This window comes from Haliotis rufescens, unplaced genomic scaffold, assembly GCF_023055435.1.
Source record: "Haliotis rufescens isolate VD_foot unplaced genomic scaffold, xgHalRufe1.0.p SCAF_4, whole genome shotgun sequence".
NCBI lineage: Eukaryota > Metazoa > Mollusca > Gastropoda > Lepetellida > Haliotidae > Haliotis > Haliotis rufescens.
In genome coordinates, this window is record NW_025964112.1 from 56822411 (window position 1) to 56847911 (window position 25501).

The following is a 25501-nucleotide window of genomic DNA, read 5'->3' on the forward strand; positions in this document are numbered from 1 at the left end:
GCATCCAAAGTGGGAGAGATATGACAATCGGTATTAGGAGAAAAGGTACAGATAATCGACGTGAGGATTGTGAGAATATGCGAGAAATACCAAACCTAACCAAACTGATTGTAAAATAGACTCGTCCGACATTTCCGTGGTCGGATTCTGTTCAGGACGTCATCATTATTTGAATACGGGTATATATTTTGAAAGCTTGTACATTCTATCTTTATCCTTAAAGAGGCTGTACATAATGTTGATATCTCATCTAAGAAATAAACGACTCGTGGGCGTTGTTTATCGTACAATAATATAAGGGTAACGCTATTTTTCAGGGCATTATCATTTGTAGAAGCCCGAGGTCTTCCATTAACTGCCCGACGAAGGAGGGCAGTTGAAAAGACCGAGGGCTTCTGCAAATGATAATGCCCTGAAATATAGCGTTACCGTTATTATAGCTAAAATGGATGGAATTTGTTATCAAATAAAAAGAAACAACAATGTCGATTTTGAAACATTTACTGCAATCAACACGAATGTCACTGACCCCCTTTTACAAATATGGAAACGTCATAGAACAAACCAGATGACGTCACTATTGAATGTTACGTCACCTATCCCTATCCTATGACGTCACCTAACAACGGGCGTGATAATGGCCCGTCGTCAATTAATATGAGGGCATTATCAAGTTACAGTGGCCCGCTCATTTCTGATAACATGCGGGCGTTTTTATGATAATTCTATCCATTTTAGCTATAAAATGTTTTATTGTACCACATCTTAACAGAAAAACTTTCTCTGTAAATCCGTGCAGCGTAATTACGCCAAATGTACAACCTGGTTTTTCCGTTCATTACTGCGTAAATGCATAAAGATATAAAAGTCAATTCTTAGAAAGTCAAAAAGAAAACAATTCACTGAGTGCTTATTGAATGATTTAAACACAAAACTGTTCAAAAATTATTCGAAATCGAATTCAGCACAATAATGCAAAACAAGCCTTTCCCCATTCTAGTACCAGCATATCAGGAAACTGACAGTCTGTTCATAGGCGTGGCCTATATCATTAAACATTGTTTGGTTAGCCAATGAAATGCCATGACATCACTTGTAATTTATTCATTACCTTACGGCCATTATTCGTTAATCAGGGCGATTTTAGTGGGAAAGCAGTTGAATGGAGTCGACACATTTTCATGACGACCAGTCGCATGTATAGACAAAACATAGACGGTAAAGACGGTACCCACCTGCGCAACGATCTTTTCCATCTCTGAATACTTCGGCTTGACCTTCTTCCGAGCACTGACAAGTGTAGCCAAATTCTGTATTTATACAGTCTTCTTCATTATTGCAGAGATCGAGGTTTTTCTTGCATTCGTTGATTCCTGAGAACAGATAGTGTGTGAGAAATACTCAGTGATAATTTATCATTATTTTCGTTTGGTGGCCCAGTCGTCTAGGGCGTCGCAGTTCACTGGCTCGCCCAGATTATGTTTTTAGGTTTGTCACCAAAGTGGTAAACGTCCAAGACCTGCCTCACTTCGGGCTTTCTTCCCACACGCAGCTGGAATGTTGCTAAACAATTCACACATTTCAGTTGTATCATGGTGTGTGACCTGAATGTATACGGTTAGACAAAGGTCAATAAATCCCTATATGCTGCAGATGTCGAATCAGCGGGCCTCGAAGGGACGAGGTTATTCTATTTCAAAAATGAACTTATTTAAGTTTTTTTCAGACTTAAACCATATTATGGTTGAAAAATAACTTCTCTCAAATGTTGCATGACCTAGTGTTGAATCAGCACAAAATGCACGTTGAGAATGGCCACTGAATTCATGGCTCAATGTCAACTGCAACAATTGCCCTAAGTCGTCATAATAGGCAGTATGAATCATGGAATTCGACTGAATCATATGAATTTTGTCAGGGCAAAAAATGTGACTCGAAAAGAAAGAGCTATCGTAATAAGTTAGTATGAAAGTCGTCGAATATTGTTATTCATGTAAAATGTTTCCCAACAAAGGATAATTAACCTCTGTGGGTAAACAAATGCAGAATAAACTCCGTCGAAGGTTGTGATAAAATTATGCAAGTTTTGCAATCTTCATTAAAAGATGAACTTTACTTTTTATAAATATGTCCACTTTTACTAAACAATCCCGCCGTATTATTCTAAAAAATAAAATATATTGTTAACTTACTACGAAACAAATATAATCCGGTTTCCGCAAAACACAAATCGTGACAGGCAAAATGTGAAAACTTTTCTTATTACACGCAACAAGGGTATATATTCAAGGCTTCGTTAGATTGCAGACGCCCGTATATGGTACAAAAAGGTGAAATTGGCAGATGCTATCAACACACATGGTTTGAGCAGCGCCAGTAGTGATGGCAATATTTTACAAGAGCCAAATCATGCCTAGTCTCATAAATGACCCTAAAAAATGTAGAATGTATTTTAATAATTATGGTCACGTTTTCCAAATGTGGATAATATTGTCGTCTAGAGCAGAGTTTCACAGTGAAACCATTATTAAAAGAAATTTAAGTCCTGACTACGACCTAATATCTTATTAACAAACACATTCATGACTTACTCTTTGGGCAGAGCATCCGTACTTCGAAGTCATCACATGTTTCACCTTCGTCACATTGGTCACCCAGGAAGAAGTCTTCGATATTGCATTTAGTGTCACTGAATTCACTAGAGGGCTTCTGGTTGGCGATTGACCTGCACTCGATGGCGCGGGGATTTTCACATGTCCTGCATTCTTTTGCTCGCTGAAATGACCAGGGAAAATATTAAGTTCTACCGGTTGAGCAGGACGTGCTTACCTTTAAACACCTGGTATCATCACGAATGTTCAGTGATCTATTCATATGATTTTCACCGCTATGTTACCTTATGCGTCCAATTGAATCTGTTTGGGTCATAATCGACATTGGTTACTCTGCGGTGTCGACGTTCTATATTTAGGGAGCTGAATAACTTTTGTGTGTTTGTATGTTTAGAATCTGAGAAAGAGTCTGTGAAATTTCCCTCTAAATAAAGCCGGGTTTTTTTTAAATGAAGAATAATTTTAGTGAAACATTGACATGCGAATATTGACATGCCGTGATATAAATGAAGTACTGTTTCTAAGGACAAACTCACTCACTAACTCAATCCAGGATTCGTTATCAGATAGATTTAAGAGGGAGCGGAACCGTCCAGGTTATTGAGCTTTCAATGTCCATGAATTTAACGTGACGTTAAATTTTAACTCACTCACTCTTGCTGATGTTTTCACATAACATAATTCACTCGGGATAAAATATGTTTCCAGTCATCGCTTAAAAAATATACATTGTTTTCATTTGAAGGAGAAGCAAAAAAATTCTTTGTCCTAAATAATTTTATTTCCAAACATCCACAATGTCCAGTGAACGATCTTTTTTAAATTAAACCCCGAGGGCAAACAATATTTTCTAGCATTGTGAAAAGACTTTTTCCTTTCAATATCTGGACTAAATTATGGTTTAAATTTCAATTCGTTAAATTACCTTTACGCCAGATATCGGACCATTGAGATTTGAAATGCATCAATAGTTGGAGAATCATGAACCACACCTGCGCTACCATTGATGTTGGGATATATCGTTTATGTTAGTATATAACATTGATGTTGGTATCTACGATTGAGGTTATTAGCTACGATTAATGTTAGTATCTACAATTGATGTTAGTATCTACTGTTGATGCTAATATCTACCATTGTTGTTGGGTTCTCCTCTTCCTGGTCTCCGGCTTCTGGCTTATCGCCACTACACCAGTCGGTTAGCTTGAAATCCTCCTCTGGTTCTGAAATGATATTTCACTATCAGATACATGTTTGTTTGTTGTTTAACGCCGCACTCAGCAATACAGCTATATGACGGCGGTCTGTAAATGATCGAGTCTGGACCAGACACATTGGTGCCCCGGTCCACCTAGTAGTGAATGGGTACCTGGTAGGATAAGATGGCAATTGTTCATCCTCTAGCGCCTAACTTGCAGCTTGGGTTGTATATTCCCCACTGATGCAGTGACTGGGGTTATAATAGTGCTTCGAGCATGCCCCTGGGTTATGTGGAAATATGCACAAGATAAATTGCCTCTAAATGGATAGTCTTATGACATTCACTGCATAATCTACATTTCATATTTACATTTGGATGCAAAATCACACACTGAGGGGGAAGTGACTGGTCCTGAGCAGCAAACAGAAAGCCTTCTGTTTCACTTTTCAGGCCAGTCGACTGCATCTAAGCAAAGGACTGTACAGGGTTGCTGATCTTCTCAACACACTGCACATAAACCCGATGCAGTGGTATTAAGGTCTTTATTATAATAATTATTATTCACAGATTGAGTGATCCTGACACAGTCAGGCTGGCTAGACTCATCATCAGCTCAGGGCTCTTGTCCCCTCAACACGCAGCCCAGACAGCGAATGGGACTTCACCCAGGACGCGCTGCCTAGTCGAACCCACCCAGAACTTGTCGAAGAATGTGAAGACTCCCCAACACTGCAGCCTTCTGAATTACCCAGATTCTCAGAAGGGCTGTATTCCTGGTAGCAAACCCGGGTACTCTCCCAATGTCAGTCAACAGATTGGGAAGTACTAATCAGGCACTGAGAGCAAGGGTGAGTCGGACGACTTGGTTTTGGGGTTGCAAGCATGACATTTCGAAAGCGAGGTCCGCATAATTGCCATGTCTTACCAATCACATTAGTGTCAAAAGGGACAGAAAATTCCCTTATTATCAAATTTATCAAAAAGGACAAGATGAGGTTTGTTGGTCTGGACACGTCTGAGGCTGTATACGGGCCTTTTCCAAGGAAGTTTGTAGTTATCATTTTCCATGACACCCTCTACATATTCTGGGTCGTACCATGGATGGACCTAAGTGTCAAAACCACAAGCATGTGTGCAATTGTCATCTAGGGAAATCATAATACTGCGTTCATAAACGTTCTTATGTCCTTAAACCACCGTGACCATTACAAAATCTTAAGAAATAGATAATTGATTTGATGTGGTATTAGTAACTATATTTAAAATATATCATTCTAATTCTATGAGCACGATATCCCCTAAATGATGACCTCATCATTTCTATATGGATATTGAAGTGGAATTTTACAAGATGACTCAGGTCCATCCTGTAAAACGCTGGGCACAGATTCCAACGTTAAGATCTATATATGGATGGGACGATAGAAACATTCTCCGTACATTGTCTCTCGTTCATTTTCTGAATAGATACTCACTCTTGACACACACGAATTTCTTCTTTTCTAAGCATGTTATTTTCTCTATCTTCAAACTTGTTCCGTCTGCTGTGCTTGCGGCGAAGCATTCTGGTGTGTCGCCGGCAGAACAAGCAGGCACGCCGCCGACAGTTGGTCGCACGTAGCTCTCTGCACCTTTAGTCCTTCCGTTTTGGACATCATCTGCAGAACTGCCTTTACACAAACCGGCGATGAAGTACTGTACTCCTGCGGGGAAAAAAACATTGGTTGTCAAATGATGTCAATCTGATGATTTAAACTTGAAAACGAAATTGGGATTACTGATTTACCTTCACAAATGAAAATAACAGTTTCAATAAAATGGTTTTAACCAGTAAACGATTGAAATTCGATTACCGATTCATCTGTTAAATAATGCTGAACCTAAACTTTTACTTACTACAAAAGGTCTATTTTAAGAAGAAAGTTTTGTTCATACACAATATTGTATAAATCTTGTTTCCGGACAGTGAAGCCAATCAACACCTTCTAAATGGTATCAGAGATTCGTTTCATGTCGTCCTACAGTGATGTGACAGAATGCACACAGACTAGGGGCAAATACATGAAAGAAAACATCAAAAGTCCGGCACCCTAACAATTGTAATAATCCCAACCAACCTCAATAACCACCAATATTTGAAAACGCCCTATTTTGCACATGATAACAATCATGTATAAACCGCGAATGAAAACGAAAATAGACGTCAAGGATATGTTTGAAACATTTCATTTACGAATGTTAAATATTAACCAAATTACATGAAAACAATACTTAATCACGACCCTACGTTTCTGAATTTGTTTCTTAAGCAACCAATTAATGAACGAATTATATTTATGGTATACAGTGGTTTGGCATAAACGTTGATCTTAATATCATTCTTTATGGCGACCGCATCTCTGATGGCAGTGTCAATGAACTATTATTTGAAGCTGTTCATTATAATAACATATTGACAAAAAGATTAACTATGTCATTGTTTCCAGTAATGTTGTCATATTGTTGAATGCATGTTTTGATAAACTAATATTGATCAGTCTGTACTTTTGAAAAAGAAAAGGATCAAGTACCTAGGGGCAACATATGATATGGCATAATATGTTTAAAAAATAAATCCTGGAACATGTAGATTTCCTTAGTTCTCTTACCTGGGTTGTCCAGAATGAGGGCAAGGATGGTTGCTTCATCTTCGCTCTTTGCTGCAGCGACAAGCTCTCCACTCTCCTCTCTACATCTCTGAGCAGCCAATGGGAAGTTGAGCGGGTCATCAAACACCTTGACGCATCCTTGACTAGATTTTGTCCACCCGGCAATACAGCTGTCCGTACTCGCTGAATATCATAATCATGACGATCAAAGCAACGGAAAAAAACTTCATTATACAGAAAATGTTGCTGTTTTCAACTAATAGATATACGAACCTACAGTTGTAAAAGAAAACCCGATTTTTTTCTCGTATGACGAGTTAATCGGTCCTTGCAGGTTGGTATTTTAACACACACATCCTTCCAACTGTGGGTGTACTTTGTATAGTAGTATATTTCCCAAGCGCACAATGAAGTATATTTGTTCTTTGACGATGCAGTCAGCATTATTTCAGCCATATCACGGGCCAGGCAATCACGTGGTCGATAGCACGAACAACATCCAACATACAAGGGGTTCGATGGGGCACAATCAACCAGGGCTTGACCATAATCGACTTATACGGCATACATCGGATGCTGAGGTCCTTTCCTGCAGCGGAACACTATCTTTGCTCATAAGATACCGAAAGGTATTGAACGGATGAACGAAACTATGTGCCTATGCAATGAAGAGACAATGAAATTACTAACAGGAAGTCGACATTAGCCGTATAATTAGTTTGTTAGGAAGTCACCATGCTTACCAGTGCAAACCTTGCCATCACCATCGTAGCCATCACGGCAACCCGTGAGTTCATCTTCAGTACAGTTAGCTTGGGGACTGGCACCAGATTCTTCAGTCTCAATGCGACCGGCAGTGCATCGTTGTTTTTCACCGCAATCCTTAGTGTTGTAGATTGTTTGCCTGGGCTGAAAATCAAGACAACACCACATTTTATATTCACATTGTCAATCCGGTGTTACACAGATGTCTCCTCAAAGAATTGATTTGAGTTCTGTTCAAATGAAAATAAGATGTAACCCGTTCCAAATACAGGTATGTGCCTCAAAATCAGATTTGAGGTATCAGTGAGTGAGTCAGCAAACTGTGTTTTCCTGATACCTCAAAAGGGGCACGAGTGGCCCAGTCGTCTAAGGCGCCGCTACTCGCTGTGCAGTTGCGTCCATTGGGCACGCCAGAAACCTATGTTTGTGTGTTCGAATCCCGGTTCGCCCCGATCATGTTTCTAGGTTTGTCAACACCATACCCGTGCTCGTGGGTTTCACCGAAGTGGTAAACGTCGGAGACCTGCATCACTTCGGGCTTTCCTCCCACATTAAGCTGACACGCCGCGATATAACTGGAATACTGTTAAAAGGGCGTTAAATCCAACTCACTCACACACTGATGAAGAATACAAACAGGACATTACCTGCAACTGTTTCCCAGACTCGGTCGTACATGAGCAGTCTTCCTGTTTGACACACTTATCTGAGAGTGGATCAAGGACGTATCCCATTTCGCATACACAGTCCAGCACACCCTTGTACTCGGTACCATCGCAGTATGGTTGTTTCAGGAATCCCAGCGATGGACGTGTGTATTCTTCAGAACAATTCATTGCTGGAAAGAATTTCATTTGCTATATTAGCAACAAATGTTATTCAGGCCTAGTAAGGCAACAGATGCTTTGTTTGTTGTTTTCTTATTGTTACAGACTCAGTAGCAATGAAAAACATCGCATACAAATAGTATTTTGCAGGATGTTCTTATTTTGCAGTGGTCACTATTCATTGTACAGACCTTTATTTACATACGGCTCTTTAGGTAACAAACTATGTATGAAGGTATTGTTATGTGTCAGTAGTGAGTGTTGTAGATCATTTTTAGTAATGATCGGTGGCAAATTAGTGAGGTGCTGGCAAAATTTCGAGTGTCGTCAGCAGAAGCGAATGGAATTTAGAGTTACCCTGATTGTTTACACACATGGCAGACTTGATCGTTCGAGAAGTTTCGGGATGGGACATCTGATAGAATGTTGCCTGTAACTATGTAAGAGCGATAAGAGGGTGACTCGATGCCTTTTTCCGACCTGACTTGTGTCTAATCTATATGTCTACAAGTGCGGATTGGACCATTAACTTAAAACACGACATTCCTGCCAGCTTCCAATACTATTCCGGATTCGAGAAAGGAGACCGGGCTGTTTCAAGACATTTGAGAGACAAAATTCTGTACATTCGCGAGTGCACTATTGTTTATTATAGGGCATATAATTTATTGCTGCTGCCATGAATTTGACGCATTGTTTTATCTTTTTCTAAACCGAAACCTGCGTGTTTGAAAATAGTTTTATTGATTATTGATTGTTCAATTATCTTGTTTGGTCATTCACTGATTTCACATTTTTTTAGTTTAGTGTCAACCAGTTTCTGAGTTAGAGTTTCAGTTTCAGTTTGGAAAGCATGTTCCAACATGGAGAAAGTTCTGTTGGTGGCAATTCCGATCCACGTTTAACAGTAGATGAGAAAGGCAAGACTGTACTTACGACATGGGGAATCTGGACTGTTCTTCCAATTTGGCACCACATCAATTCCAAGTTCGACAACTTTTTTATCCACGTAGCTGTTAAGCGCCTCGCAGACGGCGTTTTCCACACCACTGCAGACATCCTCAGCACATCCGTTCATAAACTCTGAATAGTCGTCGTCATTGAGTAAGCCAGCAACGACCTTGAAGAATTTGCATGCTTCCAAACCGGCAGCCGTTTCTTCTTTTGTGCATTCATCGCCCAATAGTGTTGGGTCAGAACATCTGCAGGAGATAAAATATTGCTTAAATGCATATATGTGATTATTTTTACTTTGTATTTATTTAATGAATGATGATTTGTTTCATGGTATGCTGTGATTGCAGGTTCCAATTCAAAGCGTTAAGGGGGGGAAGGCCGGGCATTTGCTGGCCTTAATGCGAATCAGTAGGGGACGCTGATCGTGAATGAGGAGAATGTCGACTCTGGTGACGTCGACATAAGCCATTAATTGTGTCTACCTTAACACTATGAAGCTACGCTTTTGAGTGACACACACCTCAAACACTTAAGTTTCTTACTTTTCATCGTTGGAGTCGGGGTCGTTGTACAGCCACTGGTCGCCATACGTTGCAGAGTCCTTCCTATTAATCACATCAACTCGTCTAGGCTTCCCATTAATGTTTCGCTTCTTTGTTTTCAGTTTAAACTTGAATGGGTCTCCCTTACGGTTGATGATGAAATCGTCGGCATTGGTCCATTTACCGCACAGACCGCACATTTTTTCCTTGAATTTCGAATCGATGACACTATTCCACTTGCTTCCCTGAATGTCTAATTTCAAACCATAACCCTTGAAAACGCATTTTCTGCCGCACATTCTCGCAGAAACTTTGTTGTTCAACCATTTGTTCGAAGCTCGCCTTGTCTGAAACATTCAAAGTGAAACCGTTTGGACTATCTTTTGGGAACAGATCTAACTGTCGGATGTGCTTCTCAAGATAAATTGGGAGCGGTCGGGTAGTCTAGTGGTTAAAGCGTTCGCTCATCACGCCGAAGACCCGGGTTCGATTCCCGACATGGGCACAATGTGTGAAGCCCATTTCTGGTGTCCCCCGCCGTGATATTGCTGGAATACTGCTAAAAGCGGCGTAAAACCATACTCACTCACTCAAGATAAATTGGAATTCGGTCATAAATTTCTTAAGTATTCTTCTTTAACTTGCATATGGATCAACGGTGTTTCGTTTAACATTCATCGATATTTATAAATAATAAGACATATCGTATACTGAAGGAGTCTTTTATGAATCACAAAGCCAAAACAATGTGGTAGGTGAACTTATTTAGTTCCTTTGAACACCATAGCCAGAAAGAGATTCATGTACAGTTCTGAAGGACTAGTAAAGCGAGAATATCCATACTACTGCGACCGCGTTTGGTTCACATTCTTCCAGTTATTGTACTTTCCTAATCTAAGTTCATGGAATGGAAAAAATGTACAATTACAAAACAAAACAGTAGAATAAAATTTCAGCTGTTGTCTGTCGGTTGAACTATCCTAACAGCCCGGTGAGCTGAACGTCGGTGTTCGACCCTCTAGCCGTATCACACCAAACGACGTAATCAATAGATGGTACTTGTTACCTGCCTAGCGAAAATAACAAAAGTCAAATAACTCGCTCAATAAGGCTCACAGCTCAAGGAGAGTAATATTCATGCCATGGTTTGATGCAGGCTCTCCGCTGGTCAGAAGTGCGAATTAGCAGACTATGGTCCTTGAAATTAAGGGTTTCACTGTATGAAAAATGTCAGCCTTGATATATTTAACGATAGAAATCAATGAAGATTTTGAATGATATTGGACTTACCACGCGGCACCCTCCACGTCTAGAGCTCAAATCAGCGATTATGCAGTCTCCGGCCTTGGCTCTGGCTTTGGTTTGACATAGGCGTACTTGCATAGATTCTGTACAGGTGACCTTCTTGGCAGGTTTTCCGCAGGGTTTGTGCTTGGTGATCACTTCCACCGAAGGGTACTGTTTGCCGGTGTGGGGACAGTTGTTTGTGATGGCGAGGTAGCGACAAGGGCCCATGAAGTCGAAGAAGAAACGGTTGCAGGCATAGCAATGGGGATCCCCACTGCAGCCGCACTTGCACTGACTTTCAAGATCTAAAAGCAAACAGGATAATTACTTAGACCCGTTACGATCCGGGGTAGAATAGGTCTTCAGTAACCCATGCTTGCGGTAAAAGGCGACTATGCTTGTCGTAAGAGGCGACTAATGCGATCAGGTGGTCAGGCTCGCTGACTTGGTTGATGCATGTCATCGATCCCAATTGCGTGGATCGATGCTCATGATGTCAATCACTGGATTGTCTGGTCCAGACTCGATTATTTACAGACCGCCGTCATATAGCTGGAATATTGCTGAGTGTGGCGTTAAACAACAAACCAACCAACTCTTAGTCCGAATGATGTCTTTGGTACAAGGCCTGTATCTGAAAAAGCACGGTCCTTGCTTGCAAGGCCGAACGTTAGGAAGAATACTCACCGACACAGTCGCCCTCTTCAGTCATGGAATAACCTCTTGCGCACTCGCACTCATGAGCGTAGTAAAGTGGTTCACATTTCTGCGTCGGTGAGCATGCGCGTGGGAACCTCTTACAGACGTTTTCACCTTAAAGAATGATTATTAAATTTAACAGATTAGAATTACAAATTCGCTGCCTACTCAAACCCACCCAGAACTTTACGGAGAATGTGAAGACTCCCAAACACCGCAGTGTTCTGCATTACGCAGATTAATACTATTCTTACTTGTGTTAAACATTCTCGGTGATGTATCTATAGTGGCTGTCAGAAGTGTATACTGCACTTGTGCCCTGCATGAAAGGGCAAACAACCCGTCAAAACTATTACATAGCATGGAAGGCGCCCACTTTTCACAAGCTCATGGAACACGCATCTGTGTTTGTCTATCATTATCCGTATGTTAGATTGTATTTTTCTACTTACTCTCTGGGCAACAAATCTTTATCTTGTAGTCTTTGCATTCTTTGCCTCTACAGGAGAAACCTCTTCGTACGTTGCATGTGACGCCTGTCTTGGCTTCGTCGCCATTTTCATCATAACATTCAATGCCGATCGGTTCTTTACAGAACTGGTTACCCTGTGATAAAAAATACGAACGCTTTTTATCTGTCAATTGTTAATTCTTTTCATAACGAAAGGCATCAGTCATGAATCACAAAGAGTTATGAATGTATTTTGGTATCATGCGTTTATAGTGCTGACAAACCTAAGATACAATAAGGATGAATCTGGTATTCAAACCCACGGTTTACTGTCTCCTGGCACGCCAAAGGGATGCAACTCTGCGCAACCTACACAACAGGATATCAATATTATGCGGGATAGGGTTATAACCCCTTTCACATAACTGAGGCAACATCGCAAGCAATGGGTTTTACACATTTCCCATTGGGTATTGTAGCAGCAGAGTAGGTAGTTACCCTGCTAGCTATATAACAATTTAGGGGGGGGGGGGGGGGGGGGGGGGGGGAGTGTATTATTAATAATAAGGACAACTTACATACCCTTTTTACCTCTTTGAACTTTGCAATTAGGTTTTTAAACAACGCATGGTAATAAACACTACAACATTTATTGTACGATGGTCAGCGGTGGATCAAATCCTGATTTAATCACAGAAGCATCAGTTTCTAGGTTTGTCAGCACCATACACGTGCTCGTGGGTTTCACCGAAGTGGTAAACGTCTGAGACCTGCATCACTTCGGGCTTTCCTCCCACATTAAGCTGACACGTCGTGATATAACTGGAATACTGTTAAAAGCGGCGTTAAACCCAACTCACTCACTCACTCACAGAAGCAACATACCTTTCCTGGATACAGGCTCTGTGAAAGAAAAACACATATATTACATAATAATTACATTACGTGCACGCTAATCAGTTTTACATCGGTACGATAAAGTTATTGATAGTACATATTTGCACGTCTCTCTTCGTTTAACATTACATAATTAATAATGCCAAAATTGATGTAACTACGATTAAGAATAATATTGTGATGAGTAACTTTTTTTGGATTAAACTATATACCGTTAGTGTATTCGCTTTCATTTTGATAAAACTATATACCGTTAGTTTGATATCGATCATAAATTTTGAGTTAATGTCCCATCGGTATTGTTTCAGTGATAAAGCGACTCGCGTTGTCAGTTAAGTTTTACCGTCACTTTCATTTGATAATACAATTCCATGCCTAAGTACGGGAAAAGTGTTAAGAAACTTTCCGATTATAGATTATAAATTTAAGTAACTTTCCATGTCCAACTTCTGGTTATCTTAGTTCTCACTTAAACGAAGTTTATACATACGGCCAAGGCAGCAATTTGCGAACGAGTCAGTGACGCTCCTCGAGAGTTCTTTATTGGTGAAATCATCCCTGAGCATTTCTTTGGGGTTCTTCTGTCTGGATCTGTAACATTCATAGGAGGAACTTGTGAAGTCTAAATTCTTTCAAAGAAGGCAAAACCCTTTCCATTATCAAAAGAAATATCTGATAAAGGCATCGTCCACTGTACGGCTTAGGCCAATCTTAAGTGTCAGGTCGAGAGAATAATTAAAGGCAAAATATTGGCAAACATTGTGTGAACGGATCATTGAAAATCAGTGACGACACCATGTGTTCGCGAAAAGAAAGAACATGTCCAAAGAAGCTTTAGTTTCTCTTACCATATGCACACACAGCATATTTCAAAGCGAAGTCAACATCCGATCTGAACTGAACTGTATCGTCCTGGGTATCGTAAACGACTTGGACACATCCACTTTTGAAGTTACCGAGCCCGTCGTACAGAGGTAAGTCGATACTAGTTGGGATAGAGTCTTTTGTGAATCTTGCTGTTCGACCTTCAGATCGGTCGACGCAACCACCAATCCAGATGTCTGTTACGAGAAAACCCAAACGTATAGTTTTCCCTTTCTCACAGTATCACCACACAGCATAACCTACAGTACTCTATGTAAATAATATCAATGTAGTTGTTGAGTGTTTTTATCACGGAGTAATATTAACATTTAAGGTTATTTTCGTTTGCAAATGTTCTTGATAAGGAGAGTGAAATAAACTAGTTACGACTGGTTTCCCTAAGCCAGTGATAAATCAGCGAGAGTATATCGTTTTCAAGGATTTTGTAGATATCGGAAGGAAATGCAATTTGCATTTTTTATAATTAATTTCCTCTGAAAGTCCTTTGTTCAAGAATTAATAAGCAAAGATGTACTTACGTAGTTTCCTGGCTGTAAAACATAAATCAAGAAGTTATACATTTGAAAAACAGTTGAAAAAGAGAAATTTCACTCGAATGTTAGTAATTAATTCTTTTAGCTACAATGCACACTCCTTATGAACACATCAATATGTTTTGGAGTGAAAGGTTTTATTAGGCTGATACACCAAGACGTATCTGACATAACGTGTTTGACTTGGAGTGAGTGAGTTCATTTATGCCGCTTTTAACAGTATTACAGTTATATTACGGCGTGTCATGTGGGAGGAAAGCCCGAAGTGATGCAGGTCTAGGACGTTCATCACTTCTGTGAAACCCACGAGCACGGGTATGGAGCTGAAAAACCTAGAAACATAATCGGGGCGAACGGGGATTCGAACCCACAATTATAGGTTTCTAACGTGCCCAAGGGACGCAACACTGCACAGCGAATCGCGGCGCCTTAGACTACTGGGCCACCCGTGCACCCGTTTGACTTGGATATGTGTCATTGATGTTTGATGTAAGACAAAGAAAAGTCAACTTACGTAAATTCCTACGTCCTGTGAAAAGAATAGAAAAGAAACAATATTACCACTAAATAAATTAAGGATTTAATCACTTTTACGTTTTTACATATACATGTTTTTATCCATAGCATTTATCATTCGCAACATTGACAATTTGATAATATCATAAATGCAGTTATCAATTCGCATAACTTTTATCTGTTACAAATTGTAAAAATACTTGTCCACCAGTTTGTAATATTCACCTTCAACCCGAGTAAAATTTTAATCAATAAACACCAATATGTAAAAAGAGATAATGGAATAAAAAAAACAACATACAAACAAATACAACTTTCACAACATATTCCTGCACTTCCTTGTAATTCCTGCATTTGAGATAAGCTGAATTTGTGTTATTGCATTCATGTCCCAATGACTCTAAACATTAAGCCACGCCCACCGCGCGGACTACTTTTATTTCAACGGAATAGTACTGTCGAAGGAATTCCTTTTCTGATCACATGTGTCGTCATGCACAGGATATATAGCGAAATTAATGCATCTTCATTGTCCAAACTACCATTTGAGACCGAATGCCGAGAAGGAATGAAACAGCAAACGTGCAGGCTCGCTCGCCTGTTTTTATTTTTACCCCGTCTGGCTTCGGTTCCACAACTTTCATGTCTGCGGGTTTCATTTCTAACTAGCATTTTTCGAACTGTGTTTTCCCGTTTTCAGGGAACATATCTATTTCTTTTGAGTGATTGCGTGATTATTGTTTAACGCCGCATCAACAATCGTCTAGCTATTTGCGTGGATTGTTCCCAAGAATTATGGCTCACATTTTACCGTACCGTTATTTTGCAGACCAAGTCATTTGAAACAGTCGCCTTCTCCACGAATTTGATGTCTTTGGATTTCATTCTCACCAGCATTTTCCAACTGTGTCTTCCCGTTATCAGAGAACTAATGTTTGAATCTGGCGGTACCTGACCATGTCATTTGAAACATCCGCCTTCTCCCGGACATATTTGTTCCGGTTCGTTACAGTCTGACTGTTGCATTGCTTATCGCCCGTTGCCTTGATATGACAGGTTCTTTGCTTTGATCCTACTCTCCGTTGATTGGCTACTGATTTTGTGGGCGTCTCAAGGTATGTGCATAACTTAAAAATCAGCTGAATCATGTCACACCACCGTATGTATTGGAATACAATCGCGCCCTTTTTATCTGTTTGATACATACAACTGTTTTGGTTTAACTATTGTAGATAACACATGTTTTCGTTGTCGAGTTTAAATATAAGTTTTTCGATCCTTACCTCAATGAACCAAAACGAACCCACAAACCCACTTACTTGAACTACGAAAAAGGAGAAAAACATGACTGTTCTACTAACATAAATATAAATGCATTTTATGTCCGTCACCTGGAGTCATAGATCGAGTCGCGCACGATATTTCCATTGGTCTGCAGGCACAATGCTACGGTGGCCCATAAGGGACATGGAGTCTGTTTTTCCATATTTTGATATTTCACTTACTTTTATCGTAACCTTTTGCAAATTTGTCAGACAAATCGTGTTAATCTGCAAAAGGTTACGATAAACAAAAGTGAAACATCCAAATATTGAAAAACAGACTCCATGTCCCTTATGGGCCACCGTACAATGCTCATATCCCTTTCATCATAATTTCTACCCTTTGTTTCAACGTTTAGTGAAAATCAGCGACATAATGCTTACACATGGTGATCTAGGAAACTGTTCAAAATCAAACGCTCACTCTTCTCTTTCTCAAATTTAAAGAGAAAGAACTTATGATCTATCGGACACATTAACCTTCTAATCAAAAGATAAGTTGAGATAATTTCTGTAGACAGTATGACATTCATTTACATGCACAGTTACGGATTTTCACAATTAAGGAAAATTCTTTCACATGCACGAACATTCTTTCACATGCGCGATAGAAAGGATAAGATGTTAGAAAACAAGATAAACACACCATGCCAATATATCAAAGGGGTAGATGTATGATTTATTCTGAACTAAAATAAGGGGAAAAACGCATGCTACATTCACCAGTGTCTGTTTACTAATTTTACATATTAGTATACAAAAAGAGCACAGTAGCTCACCAGGAAGAACACTAATGTAGTTATTTGATAATATCATGAAGTTGTCAACATACATATTTAGATTCAATTTTCTAAAGCATAAGTCGCATGGAATTGACACAACATAATGAAGAAATTGACGTAATATGTCTTCATGGGGCATATTTATAGGGTGGTCGAATCGCAAATGTCATACGTTACCCTAACTACATGTTATCACGATAGAAAATATATCTCACGTTTATAACAGAGATAATGAAGATATGCTAAAGACATGCTGTGTTAAACATTTTAATGCAAGTGTCAGCAAGGTACAATTGATTCAGAAGTGATTAATGTCTGCATACCTTGACTACAATAAGCTAAGACAGAAAAGGGCAGAAATTGCTACGAGAGGAGTATAATTTGAGGGACGGGCCCACTACAACTGGCGGGTTGTAATCACATAAATTATACTTCCGACTTCAAAGTTGATGTCATTGTGGAGACAAAGATTGAAGTTGAATTAAATAAGATTACCTTTCCTGCTTTGAAAAAAATGATTAGTCGATGCCTTTACAGGCTAAATTAAGTTGCGAAAAAGAAGAAATATAGCAAAATGTGAACAGTTAAAACGTCCTCTAAAGGATGTAGATAAATGCGGATGGAAAAAGCAATTTCAAAGTGTCACCTCTGCGCCCTCTCTGTCTTCTGCGCTTTCTGTTACCTCTGCGCCCTCTTTGTCTTCTGCGCTTACTGTTACCTCTGCGCCCTCTGCGCTTTCTGTTACCTCTGCGGCCTCTGCGGCCTCTGCGGTCTCTGCGGCCTCTGCGGCCTCTGCGGCCTCTGCGACCTCTGCGCTTTCTGTTGCCTCTGCGGCCTCTGCGGCCTCTGCGACCTCTGCGGCCTCTGCGGCCTCTGCGACCTCTGCGCCTTCTGCTCCCTCTGCGGCCTCTGCGACCTCTGCGGCCTCTGCGACCTCTACGGCCTCTGCGACCTCTGCGCTTTCTGTTACCTCTGCGGCCTCTGCGACCTCTGCGCTTTCTGTTACCTCTGCGGCCTCTGCGGCCTCTGCGGCCTCTGCGCCCTCTGCGGCCTCTGCGGCCTCTGCGACCTCTGCGCCTTCTGCTCCCTCTGCGGCCTCTGCGACCTCTACGGCCTCTGCGACCTCTACGGCCTCTGCGACCTCTGCGCTTTCTGTTACCTCTGCGGCCTCTGCGACCTCTACGGCCTCTGCGCCCTCTCCTCCCTCTGCGCTTTTGGTTGCCTCTGCTGCCTCTGCGTCCTCTGCGGCCTCTGCGACCTCTGCGGCCTCTGCGGCCTCTGCGACCTCTGCGCCCTCTGCGCCTTCTGCTCCCTCTGCGGCCTCTACGACCTCTACGGCCTCTGCGACCTCTACGGCCTCTGCGACCTCTACGGCCTCTGCGACCTCTGCGCTTTCTGTTACCTCTGCGGCCTCTGCGGCCTCTGCGGCCTCTGCGGCCTCTGCGACCTCTGCGCCTTCTGCTCCCTCTGCGGCCTCTGCGACCTCTACGGCCTCTGCGACCTCTACGGCCTCTGCGACCTCTGCGCTTTCTGTTACCTCTGCGGCCTCTGCGACCTCTACGGCCTCTGCGCCCTCTGCTCCCTCTGCGCTTTCTGTTGCCTCTGCGGCCTCTGCGGCCTCTGCGGCCTCTGCTCCCTCTGCGCTTTCTGTTCCCTCTGCTCCCTCTGCGGCCTCTGCGTCCTCTGCGTCCTCTGCGGCCTCTGCGACCTCTGCGTTTTCTGTTCCCTCTGCTCCCTCTGCGGCCTCTGCGTCCTCTGCGGCCTCTGCGACCTCTGCGCTTTCTGTTGCCTCTGCTCCCTCTGCGCCCTCTGCGGCCTCTACGGCCTCTGCGGCCTCTACGGCCTCTGCGGCCTCTGCGACCTCTGCGCTTTCTGTTGCCTCTGCTACCTCTGCGCTTTCTGTTGCCTCTGCTCCCTCTGCGCCCTCTGCGCCCTCTGCGGCCTCTACCGCCTCTGCGGCCTCTGCGGCCTCTGCGACCTCTGCGCTTTCTGTTACCTCTGCGGCCTCTGCGGCCTCTGCGGCCTCTGCGCCCTCTGCTCCCTCTGCGCTTTTGGTTGCCTCTGCTGCCTCTGCGGCCTCTGCGGCCTCTGCGGCCTCTGCGACCTCTGCGCCCTCTGCTCCCTCTGCGCTTTCTGTTGCCTCTGCTGCCTCTGCGGCCTCTGCGGCCTCTGCGGCCTCTGCGCCCTCTGCTCCCTCTGCGCTTTCGGTTGCCTCTGCTCCCTCTGCGGCCTCTGCGGCCTCTGCGCCCTCTGCTCCCTCTGCGCTTTCTGTTGCCTCTGCTCCCTCTGCGGCCTCTGCGGCCTCTGCGGCCTCTGCGACCTCTGCGCCCTCTGCGCTTTCTGTTGTCTCTGCTCCCTCTGCGGCCTCTGCGGCCTCTGCTCCCTCTGCGCTTTCTGTTGCCTCTACTCCCTCTGCGGCCTCTGCGGCCTCTGCTCCCTCTGCGCTTTCTGTTGCCTCTGCTCCCTCTGCGGCCTCTGCGGCCTCTGCGCCCTCTGCTCCCTCTGCGCTTTCTGTTGCCTCTGCTCCCTCTGCGGCCTCTGCGGCCTCTGCGCCCTCTGCGCCCTCTGCGCCCTCTGCTCCCTCTGCGCTTTCTGTTGCCTCTGCGGCCTCTGCGGCCTCTGCGCCCTCTGCGACCTCTGCGCCCTCTGCGACCTCTGCGGCCTCTGCTCCCTCTGCGCTTTCTGTTGCCTCTACTCCCTCTGCGGCCTCTGCGGCCTCTGCGGCCTCTGCGGCCTCTGCGCCCTCTGCTCCCTCTGCGCTTTCTGTTGCCTCTACTCCCTCTGCGGCCTCTGCGGCCTCTGCGGCCTCTGCGCCCTCTGCGGCCTCTGCGCCCTCTGCTCCCTCTGCGCTTTCTGTTGCCTCTGCTCCCTCTGCGGCCTCTGCGGCCTCTGCGGCCTCTGCGGCCTCTTCCGCCTCTGCGGCCTCTGCGACCTCTGCGCCCTCTGCTCCCTCTGCGCTTTCTGTTGCCTCTGCTCCCTCTGCGGCCTCTGCGGCCTCTGCGGCCTCTGCGGCCTCTTCCGCCTCTGCGGCCTCTGCGACCTCTGCGCCCTCTGCTCCCTCTACGCTTTCTGTTGCCTCTGCTCCCTCTGCGGCCTCTGCGGCCTCTGCGGCCTCTGCGGCCTCTGCCCCCTCTGCGGCCTCTGCGGCCTCTGCTCCCTCTGCGGCCTCTGCGGCCTCTGCGGCCTCTGCCCCCTCTGCGGCCTCTGCGGCCTCTGCGCCCTCTGCTCCCTCTACGCTTTCTGTTGCCTCTACTCCCTCTGCGGCCTCTGCGGCCTCTGCGGCCTCTGCGGCCTCTGCGCCCTCTGCTCCCTCTACGCTTTCTGTTGCCTCTGCTCCCTCTGCGGCCTCTGCGGCCTCTGCGGCCTCTGCGCCCTCTGCTCCCTCTACGCTTTCTGTTGCCTCTGCTCCCTCTGCGGCCTCTGCGGCCTCTGCGGCCTCTGCGCCCTCTGCTCCCTCTACGCTTTCTGTTGCCTCTGCTCCCTCTGCGGCCTCTGCCCCCTCTGCGGCCTCTGCGGCCTCTGCCCCCTCTGCGGCCTCTGCGGCCTCTGCGCCCTCTGCTCCCTCTACGCTTTCTGTTGCCTCTGCTCCCTCTGCTCCCTCTGCGGCCTCTGCGGCCTCTGCGGCCTCTGCGGCCTCTGCGGCCTCTGCGGCCTCTGCGGCCTCTGCGGCCTCTGCCCCCTCTGCGGCCTCTGCGCCCTCTGCGCCCTCTGCTCCCTCTACGCTTTCTGTTGCCTCTGCTCCCTCTGCGGCCTCTGCGGCCTCTGCGGCCTCTGCGGCCTCTGCGGCCTCTGCCCCCTCTGCGGCCTCTGCGGCCTCTGCGCCCTCTGCTCCTTCTACGCTTTCTGTTGCCTCTGCTCCCTCTGCGGCCTCTGCGGCCTCTGCGGCCTCTGCGGCCTCTGCCCCCTCTGCGGCCTCTGCGCCCTCTGCGCCCTCTGCTCCCTCTACGCTTTCTGTTGCCTCTGCTCCCTCTGCGGCCTCTGCGGCCTCTGCGGCCTCTGCGGCCTCTGCGGCCTCTGCTCCCTCTGCGGCCTCTGCGGCCTCTGCGGCCTCTGCGCCCTCTGCCCCCTCTGCGGCTTCTGCGGCCTCTGCGCCCTCTGCTCCCTCTACGCTTTCTGTTGCCTCTGCGGCCTCTGCGGCCTCTGCGGCCTCTGCGGCCTCTGCGACCTCTGCCCCCTCTGCGGCCTCTGCGGCCTCTGCGACCTCTGCCCCCTCTGCGGCCTCTGCGGCCTCTGCGCCCTCTGCGACCTCTGCGCTTTCTGTTGCCTCTGCTCCCTCTGCGGCCTCTGCGGCCTTTGCGGCCTCTGCGGCCTCTTCCGCCTCTGCGGCCTCTGCGACCTCTGCGCCCTCTGCTCCCTCTGCGCTTTCTGCGGCCTCTGCGGCCTCTGCGGCCTCTGCGGCCTCTGCGCCCTCTGCTCCCTCTACGCTTTCTGTTGCCTCTGCTCCCTCTGCGGCCTCTGCGGCCTCTGCGGCCTCTGCGGCCTCTGCCCCCTCTGCGGCCTCTGCGGCCTCTGCGCCCTCTGCTCCCTCTACGCTTTCTGTTGCCTCTGCTCCCTCTGCGGCCTCTGCGGCCTCTGCGCCCTCTGCTCCCTCTACGCTTTCTGTTGCCTCTGCTCCCTCTGCGGCCTCTGCGGCCTCTGCGGCCTCTGCCCCCTCTGCGGCCTCTGCGGCCTCTGCGCCCTCTGCTCCCTCTACGCTTTCTGTTGCCTCTGCTCCCTCTGCGGCCTCTGCGGCCTCTGCGGCCTCTGCCCCCTCTGCGGCCTCTGCGCCCTCTGCGCCCTCTGCTCCCTCTACGCTTTCTGTTGCCTCTGCTCCCTCTGCGGCCTCTGCGGCCTCTGCGGCCTCTGCGACCTCTGCGCCCTCTGCTCCCTCTGCGCTTTCTGCTGCCTCTGCTGCCTCTGCGGCCTCTGCGGCCTCTGCGGCCTCTGCTCCCTCTGCGCTTTCTGTTGCCTCTGCTCCCTCTGCGGCCTCTGCGGCCTCTGCGACCTCTACGGCCTCTGCGACCTCTGCGCTTTCTGTTACCTCTGCGCCCTCTGCGTCCTCTGCGCCCTCTGCGGCCTCTGCGGCCTCTGCGCCCTCTGCTCCCTCTGCGCTTTCTGTTGCCTCTGCGGCCTCTGCGGCCTCTGCGCTTTCTGTTGCCTCTGCTCCCTCTGCGGCCTCTGCGACCTTTGCGCTTTATGTTGCCTCTGCTACCTCTGCGCCCTCTGCGGCCTCTACGGCCTCTGCGACCTCTTCGCTTTCTGTTACCTCTGCTACCTCTGCGACCTCTGCGGCCTCTGCGGCCTCTGCGACCTCTGCGCTTTCTGTTGCCTCTGCTCCCTCTGCGGCCTCTGCGGCCTCTGCGCCCTCTGCTCCCTCTGCGCTTTCTGTTGCCTCTGCTACCTCTGCGCCCTCTGCGCCCTCTGCGCCCTCTGCGACCTCTGCGCTTTCTGTTACCTCTGCTACCTCTGCGGCCTCTGCGGCCTCTGCGCTTTCTGTTGCCTCTGCTCCCTCTGCGGCCTCTGCGACCTTTGCGCTTTCTGTTGCCTCTGCTACCTCTGCGCCCTCTGCGCCCTCTGCGGCCTCTGCTACCTCTGCGACCTCTGCGGCCTCTGCGGCCTCTGCGCTTTCTGTTGCCTCTGCTCCCTCTGCGCCCTCTGCGCCCTCTGCGGCCTCTGCGGCCTCTGCGGCCTCTACGACCTCTGCGCTTTCTGTTGCCTCTGCTACCTCTGCGCCCTCTGCGCCCTCTGCGGCCTCTACGGCCTCTGCGGCCTCTGCGACCTCCGCGCTTTCTGTTGCCTCTGCTCCCTCTGCGGCCTCTGCGACCTTTGCGCTTTCTGTTGCCTCTGCTACCTCTGCGCCCTCTGCGCCCTCTGCGGCCTCTACGGCCTCTGCGGCCTCTGCGGCCTCTGCGACCTTTGCGCTTTCTGTTGCCTCTGCTACCTCTGCGCCCTCTGCGGCCTCTACGGCCTCTGCTACCTCTGCGACCTCTGCGGCCTCTGCGGCCTCTGCGCTTTCTGTTGCCTCTGCTCCCTCTGCGGCCTCTGCGACCTTTGCGCTTTCTGTTGCCTCTGCTACCTCTGCGCCCTCTGCGCCCTCTGCGCCCTCTGCGGCCTCTACGGCCTCTGCGGCCTCTGCGGCCTCTGCGACCTCTGCGCTTTCTGTTACCTCTGCTCCCTCTGCTCCCTCTGCGGCCTCTGCGGCCTCTGCGACCTCTGCGCTTTCTGTTGCCTCTGCTCCCTCTGCGCCCTTTGCGGCCTTTGCGGCCTCTGCGACCTCTGCGCTTTCTGATACCTCTGCTACCTCTGCGCCCTCTGCGGCCTCTGCGGCCTCTGCGCCCTCTGCTCCCTCTGCGCTTCCGGTTGCCTCTGCTCCCTCTGCGGCCTCTGCGACCTCTGCGCTTTCTGTTGCCTCTGCTCCCTCTGCGCCCTCTGCGCCCTCTGCGGCCTCTACGGCCTCTGCGCCCTCTGCTCCCTCTGCGGCCTCTGCGGCCTCTGCGACCTCTGCGCTTTCTGTTGCCTCTGCTCCCTCTGCGCCCTCTGCGCCCTCTGCGGCCTCTGCGGCCTCTGCGACCTCTGCGCTTTCTGCTCCCTCTGCGGCCTCTGCGACCTTTACGGCCTCTGCGACCTCTGCGCTTTGTGTTACCTCTGCGCCCTCTGCGGCCTCTGCGGCCTCTGCGACCTCTGCTCCCTCTGCGGCCTCTGCGACCTCTGCGACCTCTGCGACCTCTGCGCTTTCTGTTACCTCTGCGACCTCTGCGCTTTCTGCTACCTCTGCGGCCTCTGCGACCTCTGCGACCTCTGCGGCCTCTACGGCCTCTGCGACCTCTGCGCTTTCTGCTCCCTCTGCTCCCTCTGCGGCCTCTGCGGCCTCTGCGGCCTCTGCGACCTCTGCGCTTTCTGTTGCCTCTGCTCCCTCTGCGCCCTCTGCGCCCTCTGCGGCCTCTGCGGCCTCTGCGACCTCTGCGCTTTCTGCTCCCTCTGCGGCCTCTGCGACCTTTACGGCCTCTGCGACCTCTGCGCTTTGTGTTACCTCTGCGCCCTCTGCGGCCTCTGCGACCTCTGCTCCCTCTGCGGCCTCTGCTCCCTCTGCGACCTCTGCGACCTCTGCGACCTCTGCGCTTTCTGTTACCTCTGCGACCTCTGCGCTTTCTGCTACCTCTGCGGCCTCTGCGACCTCTGCGACCTCTGCGGCCTCTACGGCCTCTGCGACCTCTGCGCTTTCTGCTCCCTCTGCTCCCTCTGCGGCCTCTGCGGCCTCTGCGGCCTCTGCGACCTCTGCGCTTTCTGTTACCTCTGCGACCTCTGCGACCTCTGCCTCTCGTTCTCCTTCCTCCTCTTCCTCTTCTTCTCCCGAAAAACTCTGTTGCAGTCAATTAGTGATTTCATTGCTGGAAGCTCATCCATTCTATATTTAATATTATTAGAAGCGAGCACTCGTTCTTCAAACACTCAGTAACATTCACATGTTTCTTTTTATCATTTTAATTTTAAATTGTTAAAAACACTTTTGCAATACCACTGTAGTTGTTATACACAAGGAGTACCTATACTTCTGAATTAATTCGACATGATGCGAAGACCTCATGCATCCGCCACTTCTTTGGATGTTGCCGGGATGTCAGGTGCATTTATGGAGGGGAGATTATATATGATCCCCTTAAGAAGGGTTCTAAATGGAAACCAAAAAGTCAATCAAAGTTTATTTTAAATACACAAGTGCAATTACAAGGGACATTAGTTATACGTACCATTCAATTGTACTAAGCGTTTAGTTCGCTTTAAACAGAGGTACTGCGTAGTAAGGTTATAACAGGAGGTAGGCCGTTTGCTCTCATGAACCGAAGAACCGAAGATGTCTGTATTCGCATCCCAGCGTGTACTAATTATCTGCGTAAATCGTTTACAAGAAAATTGCAGTCAGTGTCCTTACATGTTTTGATAAACGTTAGTGAGTGAATTGGGTTTAACATTCCAGTTATATCATGGCTTGCCAGCTCATGTTGGAGAAAGTCTCGGACGTTTACCACTTCGGTGAAAATCACTAGTACAGGTATGGTGCTGACAAATATAGAAACATTATTTGGGCGAACCGGGATTCAAACCCTTAACCATAGGTTTCTGGCGCGCCCAAGTGACACAACTCTGCACAGTGAATAGCGGCGCCTTAAGGTGGCTAGGCCACCCGTGCCCCTTCTATAAATGCAAAAAATTTCAAAAAATTGTTTTATGGGAAAAAAACCAGTTGCGCTTCATGCGCACTGCCCGGTTACACCTCATGGCGGGAATCAATACGTCACTTAAAAGATATGACGTAACGGTGACGTCATCCACGTTAGCGTCATCCACGTCAGCTTTCTGATTAACGCGCATCTCCGCCTGGATAGCCGCCCGCTCCGGACGTGTTTTGCCCTGTCTCATTTTAGCAACTTAAAACCACCTCCTCCCAAGCCTCCTCCTCTCTATCTCGCTATTTAGGTTCCTTTTTCTTAGTCATGTGCGTGTATGCGTTGTTTCCCCCACCTTTGTGGCTTATTTCATACAATTTCGGATTGATGAATTGTACGCTTAGGTGTATATACCTTGTAATAAATTTGTCCG

General features: G+C 47.2%; 1 protein-coding gene across 38 annotated transcripts in view; it reads right to left on the reverse strand.

The window, feature by feature from the left end:
* LOC124115498 overlaps nucleotides 1–25501 on the reverse strand; it is a 130849-nt gene that overhangs the window by 19307 nt on the left and 86041 nt on the right. For 31 of the 38 annotated variants that reach the window (XM_048381671.1, XM_048381664.1, XM_048381678.1 and 28 more), the window contains 19 exons: nucleotides 21909–24263; nucleotides 17571–18443; nucleotides 14819–14833; nucleotides 14290–14301; nucleotides 13735–13947; nucleotides 13377–13477; nucleotides 12875–12892; nucleotides 11991–12144; nucleotides 11527–11652; nucleotides 10843–11144; nucleotides 9553–9899; nucleotides 8990–9255; nucleotides 7874–8064; nucleotides 7205–7370; nucleotides 6462–6644; nucleotides 5289–5516; nucleotides 3747–3835; nucleotides 2592–2775; nucleotides 1236–1373 (listed from right to left, as the gene is read on the reverse strand). In XM_048381671.1, the coding sequence (XP_048237628.1) occupies nucleotides 1236–1373; nucleotides 2592–2775; nucleotides 3747–3835; nucleotides 5289–5516; nucleotides 6462–6644; nucleotides 7205–7370; nucleotides 7874–8064; nucleotides 8990–9255; nucleotides 9553–9899; nucleotides 10843–11144; nucleotides 11527–11652; nucleotides 11991–12144; nucleotides 12875–12892; nucleotides 13377–13477; nucleotides 13735–13947; nucleotides 14290–14301; nucleotides 14819–14833; nucleotides 17571–18443; nucleotides 21909–24263 (5961 nt within the window). The remainder of the gene's footprint in view (nucleotides 1–1235; nucleotides 1374–2591; nucleotides 2776–3746; nucleotides 3836–5288; nucleotides 5517–6461; nucleotides 6645–7204; nucleotides 7371–7873; nucleotides 8065–8989; nucleotides 9256–9552; nucleotides 9900–10842; nucleotides 11145–11526; nucleotides 11653–11990; nucleotides 12145–12874; nucleotides 12893–13376; nucleotides 13478–13734; nucleotides 13948–14289; nucleotides 14302–14818; nucleotides 14834–17570; nucleotides 18444–21908; nucleotides 24264–25501) is intronic. The other 7 variants (XM_048381698.1, XM_048381697.1, XM_048381699.1 and 4 more) reach the window with 5 other exon arrangements.